General features: G+C 41.5%; 1 protein-coding gene across 1 annotated transcript in view; it reads left to right on the top strand.

The window, feature by feature from the left end:
- The window catches only part of LOC308335636 (caM kinase-like vesicle-associated protein), a 33,911-nt gene extending 19,928 nt beyond the window's left edge, over positions 1-13,983 (top strand). The window contains exons 2-11 of the mRNA XM_080792740.1: positions 8,062-8,169; positions 8,495-8,626; positions 9,395-9,469; positions 10,235-10,373; positions 10,602-10,722; positions 11,382-11,457; positions 12,033-12,169; positions 12,429-12,507; positions 12,765-12,852; positions 12,961-13,983. Coding sequence (XP_080648866.1) covers positions 8,075-8,169; positions 8,495-8,626; positions 9,395-9,469; positions 10,235-10,373; positions 10,602-10,722; positions 11,382-11,457; positions 12,033-12,169; positions 12,429-12,507; positions 12,765-12,852; positions 12,961-13,269 — 1,251 coding nt within the window. The 5' untranslated portion in view covers positions 8,062-8,074 and the 3' untranslated portion in view covers positions 13,270-13,983. The remainder of the gene's footprint in view (positions 1-8,061; positions 8,170-8,494; positions 8,627-9,394; positions 9,470-10,234; positions 10,374-10,601; positions 10,723-11,381; positions 11,458-12,032; positions 12,170-12,428; positions 12,508-12,764; positions 12,853-12,960) is intronic.
- Positions 13,984-14,259: the final 276 nt, after the last annotated feature.

Raw genomic sequence — 14,259 nt, forward strand, 5'->3', positions numbered from 1 at the left:
CCAGATTAATCTATAGTCTTGCAAAGGAACAGAAATTCTAATATGCTGCATTGCAAGTTTAATTAGTGCACTAAAATAAAAAGCCCCCAAGTTTCACCTTATAAGTAAAGTTTGAAAAGGAATCATTCTTGGGAGTTGCAGTAATGAGGAAGCAAGATGATGTTGCAGATTGTTTCTTCCCCAGCGAGCTGTATACGAGAAGCAGTTCTGTGAATACATACATGTGCTTTGATTCTGTTTATACACTAACTCAGGACACTGGTAGGCTACTGTTATCTCCTAATTATCTAGGAGCAGCAATGCAACAACAATTATGCCACCATAGTGGCACCACAAGGGTCACTCATAATATAGTGGCCGAATTTGATTTATTGCATAGCATCTATATTCCACCTTGGGTACACTGTTCACGGAATAAATCACAGTGCTAATGCAGTATCTTGCTGCTATGTTCTGCATTTCATCCATAAACATCCACATAATCTTTGATGTTAATTTGACAGAAAGCCATACATTTCATTATGTTTAGCTGTATATGCACATGTAGCACCTTGGCTCTCTAAATAATACCAGAGGTGCAGTACTATACTTAAAAACAAGCTCGAGTTGTGTGCAAATAGCCCATGATATGGGCTTGTAAAACTACTTTTTGTAACCTAATAGCTATAGAGCTGAACTGGGAAGAACATAGATTATCACTGTGACCACCTTTCGTCACAGCAGTAGAGGAGGCTATAACAATAGTAATTTAAGCAGCATTGCCCTCTCATTGGCCTATAAGCTTGCATGATTGAGTTAATGCACCTTCATGTTGACCTCATCATCTTCTTTTTACTGAAGGCAATAAATCCCAAGAGATCAGCAGGGATAGAAGGAGATGTATCACGTGCCTCTCCTCCCAGGGTTGAGGCACCGAACACCATCAGGTGAACAGATGAGAAGAAGAAGAATGGGGATAGTCCAGATAAAGAGTGAACAAGCGAATGGGAGCTGGAAAAAGAGAGAGACAAGGCCCTATCTTAGACCCAGTGCAAAATAGCACAAAGAGTAGCCAATTTTCAATTTACAATTTAGGCATTTAGCAGACGCTCTTAATCCAGAGCGACTTACATTAAGCAAGAACAAAAAAGCATGGGAATACATCACATAAAAACATTTATCATGAAACATGCGTAAGCTAAGAAATTGGAATATCTATATAATGAAACTATACATATAAACTATACATCTATACTACTATGCTATACATATGTACTATGACTACATACAATGCACTTATGCTGTCTACATAACATGCTATAAGTCTGTATCAAATGCTATCTAAGTCTACAGAAATGCTATCTAAGGGGGTGGGGTAAGTGCTATGGGCCATGATGGAGTCTGAAAAGGTGGGTTTTCAGACTACGGCGGAAGATTGGGAGTGATGCTGCAGTTCTGACTGCAATGGGAAGTGCATTCCACAGTTTTGGAGCCAGAAGGGAGAAGAGTTTGGGACGTGTGGAGCGTTGTCCCGGGGTTTTTAGTGAGGGTACTTCCAGCTTCCCTGTGTTGGCTGATCTGAATGCGCGGGAGGGTATGGCCACAGATGTCATTGCTAGTTTACAACCACCGCTATTGTCCTTTTCATGCCCAGCGCATGTTGTGTGTACTTAAGTTGTGCCCATATGTGCGCCCATGGGGATGTTGGTCTTAAAATGTGGTGTGTTCAAGCAAATGTTTGGTGGAATATTTAAAGTCCGAAAGCGATTATACCATAGACTAGCTCTGACCTTTAGTACGATGCTCTAGTAGATATAGTCAGGTTTGCAATGCACATCGCACACTGCTTGCAATCAAAATCCATCCAGAAAAAAAAATATGGCATGGTAGCCAATCAGACGCTGTCCTTTTTTGGGAGACACTGTCAAACACAACAACATAGAAATAGAAAACCTAGACTAGAGCACAGCCATACCTGTCCTCATTGTGCACGTAAGGCCTCCTGCATGAATACATTTAGAAGCAAACCTGTTTCCCTAAAGCCTCTTTAGTCCAGCAGTTCAAATATTATTAAATTAAATTTCAGAGGCGAAGTGATGTCGGCAAGGTAAATGTAGGCCTCTATGAAAACACTACTGTCCCATTGTGCAAGTGAACATAACATTCGATTGTGGGTTAATAAATACAGGCCTATACAAGGAGGGTAAATGGGAGGCTATTGTGCAGTCAAAGTTACCAATACAAGCTAGTTAATTCAGCATTCTTTTATTGACCGGTCAGGCCTCAGGCCTACCATTGCGTGGCACTGGCACATCTATGCACGGAATATCTATGTTCACACTGAAAGTGAGAAGAACCACACACCCACTATGGGAGCCACCAACATCATAATCATTTTCGTTAATTTTCATTCTTATTCTTGATTTATCTCCTATTAATAAGAATATGACAAATAAGAAATAAGAAAATATTTGAAAAGTAGCCGGGATGTCTTTGCATGGATGATGAAGGTGGTGAGGAGGAGCAGAATCTGTCTTAATTAACAATGTGCCAGGTGCAGGCTTTTAAAGGGAAAGGGAGATGGCATTCTGAATGGTCTAATATGTTATGCCAAAAACATACCCATGACTAATTCAGAGATTAAATACAACCCCTTTGTGCCTTGCGACTTACTTTGCGGCCACATTATCCATGTCTAACTTTCAAAATTGGAAATACATTCTGCATTTGGAACCATTTGGGGTGGAGTACAACCTGTCTGGCCTACTGGCAGCGTGCACAAAAAGGTTAACACTTTGTCCAGCAGTTTCTGAGATTAGTTCTGCACACACACAAAGAGATAAAGTCCAGGAGGGAAGCACACATCTAACAAAAAAAGTCTACAGGTGCAGAACAAAAAATACATAGAATGATAAAGGAAGGCAGTCCGCACACTGTTCTGATGCTCCCAGAAGCAATTTTATTTCCTCAAATAAAATTGCTTCTGGGAACATCAGAACAGTGTGCAATGTTAGAAGTAGCTACAATTGTAAAAGTACATTAGTGCAAAAGTACAATCTCAGCCCACAGTCCACTCACTGTAGAAAATATATATTCAGGCCAGGGTTAGACAATCATTTTAGGAATTAGGTGAGGTCAATATCTCATTATTAACAGAATCATTAAACAAGAAATGTCACTCCCTCCTTCTAGTTTCGATTCCAGTAAGCCTAGAAAGATTAGGGTGAAGATTAGTTCTATAGAGTTGAATAAAAAGAAGCAAAGGCTTGGAAATTAAAATACAAATATTAGAGAGGGAGCATAAACAACTAGGTCTCCACAAGGGCAGGTCAGGTTATTGTGGCCTCCTGGTGGCGCTATTATAGGCCAATGTGAAAAGGGTGCCATTTCTTCTTACGCCTTTGATGGCAATTGGATGATTTGAGGCATTTTGTTCTAAAAATGTGTTTTGCAAAAATCCAACTGTTGGTGGTGCTATAACAGGCCAATGTGAAAAGGGTGGGATTTATTCCTCAGCCTAGTAGGAAAGGGTGTGAAATCTTTCACCTAAATTTCACGCTGCGTTCATGTTATGAGGCTTTTTGTTCAAAACGTGCCAATCCTGCAAACTTTGGAAGCCAATGATAGCCAATTAGGATGGAATTTGAAATATTGGACAGATCCGTCTTGAACATGACTATAGAGATAGTGTGTAATGATTAAGGCCAAACGGAATCTGCAGGTTTTTTTCTGTTTTTCTGGTGACTCCGGAGGAAAATCAGCGGGATTCTGCGGAGTGTTTCTTTTTTTTCTTTTAAGGTTTTAGACAGTTATCCAGGACTATAATCAATGTGTTTAGAGCAAAAATAACTCTAAATATGCTAAATACCACAACAAAGTAATTAAGATCTATTAGTCAAATCTTCGACTTCATCCATATTTATTCAATACTAATTCACTCCTTCATGAACATTCTTTAGTACAATTCAAATAACAAATGTGAAATGGAAGTACAATGTGTCCAACAATGTGTCCAAGCCAGCCAGCCAGTCTGCCAGCCAGTCCGTTAGCCAGTCAGTCAGTCAGTCAGCCAGCCAGTCAGTCCATTAGCCAGACAGCCAGCCAGTCCATTAGCCAGTCAGCCAGCCAGTCCGTTAGCCAGTCAGTCAGCCAGCCAGCCAGTCAGTCCATTAGCCAGACAGTCCATTAGCCAGTCAGTCAGTCAGCCAGCCAATCCAACACAAACGTCTTCCTCTCAGCAGTACATGGTCTTGGAGAGGCAGGCAGCCAGGGTTTCAGTCCTATAGATCAAACTTCTTCCTCTCAGCAGTACATGGTCTTGGAGAGGCAATGTGTTAAAACCTTAGCATCCCTATTCTGAGGGTAACATTAGTCGAAAATAGCAGATCTACAAGTTCCCAAACGATGCCTCATGCTGCGACTAAGTGGGTGTCTAAAAATACTGAACATGAATGGGAGGGCACCAAAACAGAGTGGGCAGTTGGGCACTAGGGAACGGTGGGCAGACTGGGCACCAGGGATAGGTGGGCACCCAAACAGAGTGGGCACCAGGGATAGGTGGGCACCAAAACAGAGAGGGCACTAGGGAAAGGTGGTCAGACTGGGCACTAGGGAAAGCTAGGCACCAAAACAGAGTGGGCAAGCTATCTATGAAATCTATTAAAAAGTTGAATCTGCAACACAATTTGATATGGTCCCTGGCTCCTGCTTCATCTCTCTCAGCTAAAGGTTTTCTCTCAATTCAATTCAAATCAAATTAGCTTTATTGCCTGGCATGAGAAAACATGAGTTTACATTGCCAAAGCAAAAGTGAAACGAGACAATCAAGATAAAACAATGTAGTACAAATAAATATTGAATATAAATAGGAATTAAATAAAGATAAAGTAAACAGATGTGTTACATTAACATTTTGAGTAATACTATCTTGTAAAACTATAAAAAGATTTCATATTCTCTCTCTCTCTCTCTCTCTCTCACACACACACACACACACACACACACACACACACACACACACACACACACACACACACACACACACACACACACACACACACACACACACACACACTCTCTCTCTCTCAATCTGCCTCATGGTGGCGCTATAACAGGCCAAAATGTGGGGCAGAGGTTGGTGCTTAGTTTGGCATCGACCAGGTTAATGGTGCCGGAGGCAGAGATTATCTGACGGACAGACACACGGACGGACACACACACACTCACACACACACACACACACACACACACACACACACACACGGACGGAGTGCAAAACATACTCTCCCATGCCTTTGGCCATGTGGAGACAATAATGGAAAAGAACATAAGCTGATAAAGCTATGGGGAGTTCTGCAGCAGTTGGATGAGGCACTAACAGCAGCAGAGAGAGAATTCTATGAAATGAGAAATAAAGCTATAAACAGTTATAAATAATTTCTATTTTAATCGTGCATTTTTTTAAGTCATGAAGTATATATATGTCAAGGAATATTTTAGTTTTTGTTCTGGAAAATAAAAAGTTCCAGAGAAATAAATAATTCTTCCTCTTTACCAACCCAAATGGTTACTAAATCAGAGAGAGATAGAGAGGAAGAGGTAAACAAAAGAAAACACAACTAATATACAAGGCTATATTCTCCCCAATTAGTCAGTAACCAAATATTAGTAGTCTAAAATAAAACAATTAGCTGATGATAATATATTAATAGGCTTGGTACCTGCAGACTATAGGATTTAGCGAGCATACTGACCAAATTACAAAATTAATCATTATCACGGAGACCACCTATTCATGTTAGATGGTTTCATAATTTGTCCTATTTAAAACGGATCAGATATATATATATTATTTTGGGTTACTTGCAGTTAATTTCTTTTTTCTTTTTTCCTTCTAACCGAATGGGTTCCCAGATTGCCTGATCAGTATGGGTGTTTGTTGTTCAGGGCATGGCTGCTGACATGAGCTGCCTGGAGCACTGAACCACAACTCAGCAATTAATGGTGATATAATAGTCTCCGCAGGGTATGGAATGTAGTGAGCAATACTGACTGAAATACATCAGTTCTGCTGAATACCTGAAGAAGAGGAGAGATCCGAGCACTCGGAAAAATAACGTAAAATCAATGTACTTTAATCATGTTTACAAAAAGTAGGCTATTGAAAGCCAACGTGTTTCGACCACTGGGCTTCATCAGGGTCTGATACTTGTCCTGAGGAAGACCAGCTAGTCGCTGTTGATCCTAAGAAGCACCAATCTAACTTTTGAACTTTTCTCGCCATTGATCACCTGGTTGTTCTCTCTCTCTCTCTCTCTCGCTCTACTGAATATCTATTCACATTCTTGTGATTTTTTTAAAGGGAACTTAAATAGAGGAAACATTCCTATACGTACACATGTCCTTGACCTTGTGAGATGGTGTTTTGAGATTTCTTCAGCAGTACAACTCTTGTGCACTGCAAAGCTTGCAAATAGTGATATCCATTGATTCACCATGTGCATCTTTAAACCCAAACTATTGCGAAATAGGTGACTGAGCTATAAGAAGATAACATGCCCTGCCCTTAAACATTTAATGGAATTAATATTTTTCGTGTGTTCATAAATTATGTGACATCGTACCTGGACGTCAGAGCCATTGAAAGAAGAGTTCTGCCAATGAGGGGGCAGAAAACAGCCCGGTCACATGGTTCATGTATAACTCTGTAAACTTCCGGTTCAGTCCTTTGTCACACTTCGCCAATAGAAGTTTATGTAGGACAGCCGCCATTGGACTGGCCCCATTAAGTGAACGGAGTTGTTGTAACTCTTTCATCTAGCCTCTGCCGGACGTTATGCGGGAAAACCTACTGAGTGGCAAAATAAATCAACTTCCTGGCCTTGACAGCCCATACTGTACATCCAAACAGAAAAGTAAAGTTGGATGGATATTTACTCCATCCTGTTATAGAGACGGAGTGCAAGGCTGCACTGCTATTAGCCACACAAGTGCTTTAATTTGTCTCTAGTTCCTCTGTACTTTTCAACAAATTGTTGGCTCTCCCGTTTGATTGGAAATGCTTCACTTGTTGCCAAGGTCTCCTTGCTGGCTCTGCTGCTGAATTAGTCATTTCTACTTCTGCTTCCCATCACCCCCGTGGATTGTCACTCTCTGTCCATGCTAGTGCTAACATAAAAACGTAACTGCCCATCCGGTTTGTTTAGGGCCGCTAGCCCCCTCCTTTTCCCAGCTTTGTGTGTACCCCATAGCCATAGCGATGATTTGATCGGCTGAGGGCTTAAAATGTGAAGATAAAAAGTGTATCATGATGATGCGAGAGAGGCAAACTCAGAGCAGTCCTCATATTGTCACTGATAACTTCATCCCATTGGCTACTGCAAATGGCAATCAATTTGTAATACATCCAGCCCTGTTTTCAGACTGGCATCCCAGTCACACAATGTCATTTATGTCATGTGTTCTTGCTTCACTGCAGCACTACAGTACTGTACATGCTTGCATACTGTATTTCCCCTCCAGACATTCTGCTGTACCTTTAATTTGTTCTAAAGATGAGACCCTGCAGTAGTTCCTCACACACCCCTCTTCTAGCTGCTCCCTTGTTAATAGTATGGTTTCATGAAAGGTCACATCGGTCAATATGGGAACCCATCGGCAAAAAAAAGGAAAAGCAGCACAGAATCTGTTCTTGAGAGATTACATCATCACATCAGATTAGTGAAACAATCTGTCAGCCTGATGCTGCGCGTGTTTTTAAATTGTAATTTGTGTTTGCTGTTTAATAGCTCCTCTGCTTTGGAAAAGCTTTCTCAGCATTTACTCGGGTGATTTCTTCCATTTCTTTTTTCCCTTTTTTTGAGGAAGACATTCTGCTGCCCAGACAAGTCATCATTTAGGCTAATACTTTTGTTCATGAGCCAAAGTTAGAGTAGAAATCTTTAGCCCAATAGAAAGTCAGAATGTAAAATCGATTAAAAGGTTCTCACTTTCTTCATATTCTCTCTCTCTCTCTCTCTCTCTCTCTCTCTCTCTCGCTCGGCCTGACCCCATTTCTCCTGCACCTCTCTCTCTGTTGTCCAGGTCAGGAGTGGCCATGCCATTTGGCTGTTTAACAATTGGGGAAAAGAAGGATTACAACAGTCCTTCAGAGGTGACAGATAAATATGACTTGGGACAGATTATTAAATCGTGAGTATTCCATCGACTAGAAGAGCTGGGCGATATGTATTGATCTAATTAATATCACCATAGAAATGATTAAAATGTATACATTTTATTATATCATCACTATATTAAATGTTGTCTTTTCTTGTCTTTTGTGGCATTAAATACTGCATTATATTAAAACAATACGGAACTTAAGTCTGTTGAAGCTGAGTGAAATGAACAATGCATGCCTTTTTGGTCACCGTATCCACATTGATCATTCCTGTGTGAAAATATTGATATGCACCAAATCGTCATCAATGCGTTCAATTCCATCACGTCATTTTCTTCTGCCCTTTTGTTTCAGGGAGGAGTTCTGTGAGATATTCAGAGCCAAGGACAAAATCACAATGAAAATGTTTACTTGTAAAAAGTTCCTGAAAAAGGATGGAAGGAAAGTCCGAAAGGCTGCAAAGAATGAAATCTTCATCTTGAAGATGTAAGATGACTTGTGCTTTAATGCACTCTGCTGGACTCTCTACATCATAGTGCATTGTCAGTGTAAAGGTCCTTTCAGATGGGCAGCGATCAATGTGCCTAGTAATCCATGGGGGTATACAGGCATGGCTGCTACAGGGACTCAGCCTGGAATGTACTTGTTAACAAATGCCCCGAACATCTCCTTTAACTGTGCATTTGTCATTATTGCAGCAAGGACTTAATTCACCATGAAAACTGGTGCACAGCTTATCATCGTCATGGTCAACTGTTTGTGCTGCCACCAAACCCCCCCCCCCCCTCCCGCCGAGAGCGCTATTTCCACATGCAGATTGTCTACTTTCGCCGTTTGCGAGGACGCACACACACAGCCACTTCTTATTATGCGGCAGAGCCGCGGAGGAATTTGTTATTATGAGGGTCGGCTTGGCACTTTTTGGCACATTTTGTTGCCCCCCCCCCCTCGGTGTGTTGCCCTACACACAGTGCGTATTGCGCGTATACGTAGCGACGGCACTGCTCCAGATGCTCAGTCATTTAAACATGCCGATTTCTGGGCCTTGAAGTGAAAACTGAATTGATTAAATTGTATTTCAACCCCCCCTTCCCCCACATCCACACACCCACACACACACTTTAGCTTTCTTGATTAAGTAGTGTGTTATTTATGGTGATCAAAGCTACTCTAACTGAATAAGTGCTAACCTTTGTGCTCTCTCTCTCTCTCTCTCTCTGTGTCTCTCTCTCATGGCCTGTATCATCTCCTCAGGGTCAAACACCCCAATATTCTCCAGCTGGTGGATGTGTACGAGACCAGAAAAGAATACTTCCTCTTCCTTGAACTGTGAGTATAGCGACCATCTGATTATAGGCAGCGATGGTAGTCTGAGTGTCATTGCGGCAGGCAAGGCCTACAACTGTATGTGTTGATAATGCACTCATGGGGAATGAGCTGTTGTAGCCCGAGGCCCTGCAGATATGAAAAAAGCTCTGAACTTCACTCATTTGGTATTCAGATTGCTTGTTACTGTAGCTACCCCACATTCTCATCAGCATGTGTTCTTGGGGAATTTGATGTACAGTATTTCCATGGATATATTAAATGTACTCGTTTTTCCTCCAAGGAGGGCATTTTATTTGTGGGTTTTGGGGATTTTACTCATGAGGAACAACATGATTATATATATGCCACAGGAAAGGTTCATGAGGATATGATACAATCCTTTCCCTTCAACAGGTGTTGTGGAAATTGTAATCTTGTCCGAGTTGTTTTGCATCTTCTACAGTAGCACATTGGATCAAAGGCTTGCTTTCTCACTTCTTTCATTTCTGAAAGATGGAGTGCCGTGATTTTTTTTACACCATTGCACATAAAAACGACTTCAGGGAGTCTAATGATGAAGTACTGTCACCTCATAGACACATGAAAAACTGTAAAAATTCAGAAATTGTGGCACTTAATGTATGAGTTGAGGTTGACTGAATCCATTATAAACATAAGATACTGTAAGATAAGATAAGATAAGATAAGCATTTATTATCAGGGGGAAATTCAGGTGTCATAAATACAGTGTATGATACAGTGACTGAGTCAGTCACCCTTCTATAGTGCAACAGGCAGAGAGGTGTTTGACTGGATCCTTGACCAGGGATACTACTCAGAGAGGGACACCAGCAATGTGGTCCGCCAGGTGTTGGAGGCTGTAGCCTACCTGCACTCCCTGCAGATTGTCCACAGGAACCTCAAGGTGGGTTGCCTGGCTATCTATTGATTGATGACCACTTACAGTATAGTGTAATAATAATCACTCTATAATGCTGTATTGTAACACAGTGCTTTATAGAATAATTATTTATAATCTATTACAACAATTACAATTGTAATACACTATGAACATGACCAAAAGTATAATGCAAGTGACTGTTCAGAAATGTAATTATACAGTGTTACTGTATATGTCTGTCTTTTTCCCCAGTTGGAGAACTTGGTCTACTACAATCGTCTGAAGCACTCTAAAATAGTCATCAGTGATTTCCACCTGGCCAAGCTGGAGAACGGACTGATCAAAGACCCCTGTGGGACTCCAGAGTACCTGGGTGAGACTTTGTACAATAATGCTCATCTCACCCACTTGAATTACCCGCTGAATTCTCACCGGCAGAAAAAGCAGCCATTTCTGCCTGCTGCATTTTCCACTAAATGGAAGGAGTGACACCTTGGTAAATAAATGAGTTGTCTTTTCAGCATACGCCTCGTCCACGCCTCAGACCACAGCGCAGCCGCTTTGTCTTCCCATACTGCAGCATCAGCAAAATGGAGCTTTTCTCAAGTGTGACACTCTGCTTTTTATACTGGCTCTGCCTGCTGCCGCAGTAGGTAAAGCGGCGGTCTCTCCTTGACAAAGACTTGAGAAAGACAAAGACATCTCACGACTTTCTCAGAATGCTGGTGTGAATTCAGCACAAGCCCTATACTTTAAATTTCCATACGTCAAATATAGTTAAAATATAGTGAAAATAGCTCTTCATTACATACAATGCAATGCATTGTGAGTTTGTCGATCTGCCAGGTTGAGTTCATTACACTAATGCTCCTTTGACACACACACACACACACACACACACACACACACACACACACACACACACACACACACACACACACACACACACTCAAACGTTGTCATTTTAGTACAGGAAAAATAACTAATGCAGCAACATTCTGTGACTTTAAACATCTTATTGTTCTCCCACAGCTCCTGAGGTTGTTGGCAGACAGAGATATGGCAGGCCTGTGGACTGCTGGGCTATGGGGGTGATCATGTACATACTGTGAGTTTTCCTTTTATTTATTTTTTCCTTTTTTGTATAGATAATATAGTAGATACACTGTTTTGGCCTCCTCTTAATGACTGAGAGATTTTCATGTCAAAAATATACAGAGTGCAATGATGTTTATCGCATACAAGAGAACCTAGTACCTACTGTACCATTATAATATTTATATTGTTGTCACAGAAAACATTCGTAGGGACATATTTACTCAAAGCTAGTTTGATATTAGGTCACTGTGGTGTGTGTGTGTGTGTGTGTGTGTGTGTGTGTGTGTGTGTGTGTGTGTGTGTGTGTGTGTGTGTGTGTGTGTGTGTGTGTGTGTGTGTGTGTGTGTGTGTGTGTGTGTGTGCGTGTGCGTGTGCGTGTGTGTGTGCGCGTTTGTGTGCGTGTGCGTGTGTGCTTAAATCACCCACTCCATAGTGACATTCATAGTTTATGTAATACAGATTGTTGAGATAGAGAAATTAGACAACCCAATATCCTCAGAAATGTAGCCAATTAGTTATGTTTATGAATTATTCTTTTGTGTCCTACATGCACTGAACTTCTGATGCTGATTTGACTTACCTCAGACTCTCAGGCAATCCTCCGTTCTATGATGAAATTGATGACGATGATTACGAAAACCATGACAAGAACCTCTTCAGAAAGATCCTAGCAGGCGATTATGAGTTCGACTCTCCATACTGGGATGACATCTCAGATTCAGGTAAGTAAGTATTAGTGTCTGGCTTTTCTGACATTATTAATAATACAGTAGAGCCCAACAGCCGTATGAGCTGTTTTTTTTTCTCCATTTATCTGTTGTTTGTTTTGCTTCAGCCTTCACCTAGCACCTTCCTATTTGGATGTGTGTGTTTTCTTCCTCTCCAGATGTTCAGAAAACATCTCATATTTACTGTGTATTTCATCCAACAGGAGAATAAACATTACATTTCTTGGTTCCTCTGTGTTTTTCCTTCTGCCAGCCAAGACACTGGTTGCTCGTCTGATGGAGGTTGACCAGGATCAGAGACTGACAGCTCAGGAGGCCATTAATCATGAATGGTAGGAAGGAACTGTTCTTGCTGTACATCATGGCATGACAATGCTGTCTGTGGTAATGTGATTAAAATGGCAAATTGTTACATTGTTCATTGGTGTCTTAATTGTATGATGAAACTCTTCCTGAACAAACTTGGCAAGTTTTCAAAACGAGTAATGCATTTGGTGATTGTGTGCTTTCACTAAAGATTCTTATTTTACTAGTGTCTAGAAATTACATTTCTATACTATAATGCAAATGACCACCGCATGTACTTCAGGATCTCTGGGGGAGCAGCTTCGGATAAAAACATTAAGGAGAATGTCTGTGCACAGATCGAAAAGAACTTTGCCAAAGCTAAATGGAAGGTAAGCATCTTTCTTGCCTGCTTCAGATTAGAAGGCTACCTCTCCTATCAAAGGTCAAAGTTAGTTCTTCACACTTGCTCTGGCGCGTTTCATGCTGTCCTCCTGCAGAAAGCGGTTCGGGTCACCACCATCATGAAGAGGCTGAGAGCGCCCGAGCAGGGTGACTCCAGCGCAGCCAGCCCTGCAGCTGGAGCCACAGCAGACCCTGCAGCACCCCAGACTGACCTCTCTGTAGCGCCCGCCGCTGTGGCCACAGAGCCTCTTGCTGCAGTGGAGGAGAGCGGCACAGCAGCCTCAGCCACCAGTCCAGAGCAGGCCAGCCCAGCCCCACAGGAGGTTGAGGCCACATCGCGTTGCAATGGAGAGACGTTGGCTCCTCTCCAGCTCAATGCTGAGGCTGGGGGTGAGCAGGGTTAGAGCCACCAGGCACACTGCCCTCTGTGTGGCTGCGTCAACTCCTGCACACTCAATGTACAGTACATTAGCTGCTAGCATGGGGATACTGGCACTGCTTTCTTTCAAACTTGCAGCATTAGTACCATATCATGGAGGCTGTGCGCTATCTTTCCTGAGTGTTGTATTGCATTTGCTTACTTTATACCGTATGTATCCCAACTTTTTACAATGACCCTTTTAAAGGACCACTTCACTTTTCAACGTATCTTCATATAATTGGTCCTCACTAATGTTCATGATAAAATGCCACCATTCTTTTCTACTCAGTCTCTGTGTCTCATAGGAGGGCTGTGGGAAGTTCAGAAACCTGAAAACCAGTGACATCATGGATGGGGAATCCAAGCTAATAGAAACTGCGGGCTTTCTATTCGTTTCTATTGCAATGCGATAATGGAAGCCATCGTTCTCCCAATAATAAAAATCTAAATATATATTTAAAAAAACGATGATGTCCTCACTAATGTTCACTTATCATGAACATTAGTGAGGACCAATTATATAAGTGGTGAAGTGGTCCTTTAAGTGGTCGTTAATGTCCAACTACTGTACCATGTCTACCACAGATATTTCCAAACATTTGTGATTGGGCAAAAGTGACCTTTTCTCTCCGAGCTCGTAGCTTACACCTAATGGTTTCTTTCGGTGTCTTACCTTTTAGTGGTGATGATAGAAAACAGAAAAACAAAACCGTGCTTGGATTGCTTTTTAATGAGCCAAATTCTGTATCTTTCTCTGCAGTAGTCTTGCTATTACAGTAATTATTTTCTGTTATAGTGGCTGTTGACAGGGTACCAAGCACTGTTATTTTGGTCCTGAAATTTAGTTAAGCACAGTGATACCCAGTATAGTGGGACTGCTGTAGTTTCCCATGTGGAGAAGATTGAGTATTCCTATTCCTCTCATTTGGGAACATTGTTCTTTCCTATCTGTTGCTATATATACACCATATAA

This window comes from Protomyctophum bolini (assembly GCF_963924005.1).
Source record: "Protomyctophum bolini genome assembly, chromosome: 2".
Taxonomy (NCBI): domain Eukaryota; kingdom Metazoa; phylum Chordata; class Actinopteri; order Myctophiformes; family Myctophidae; genus Protomyctophum; species Protomyctophum bolini.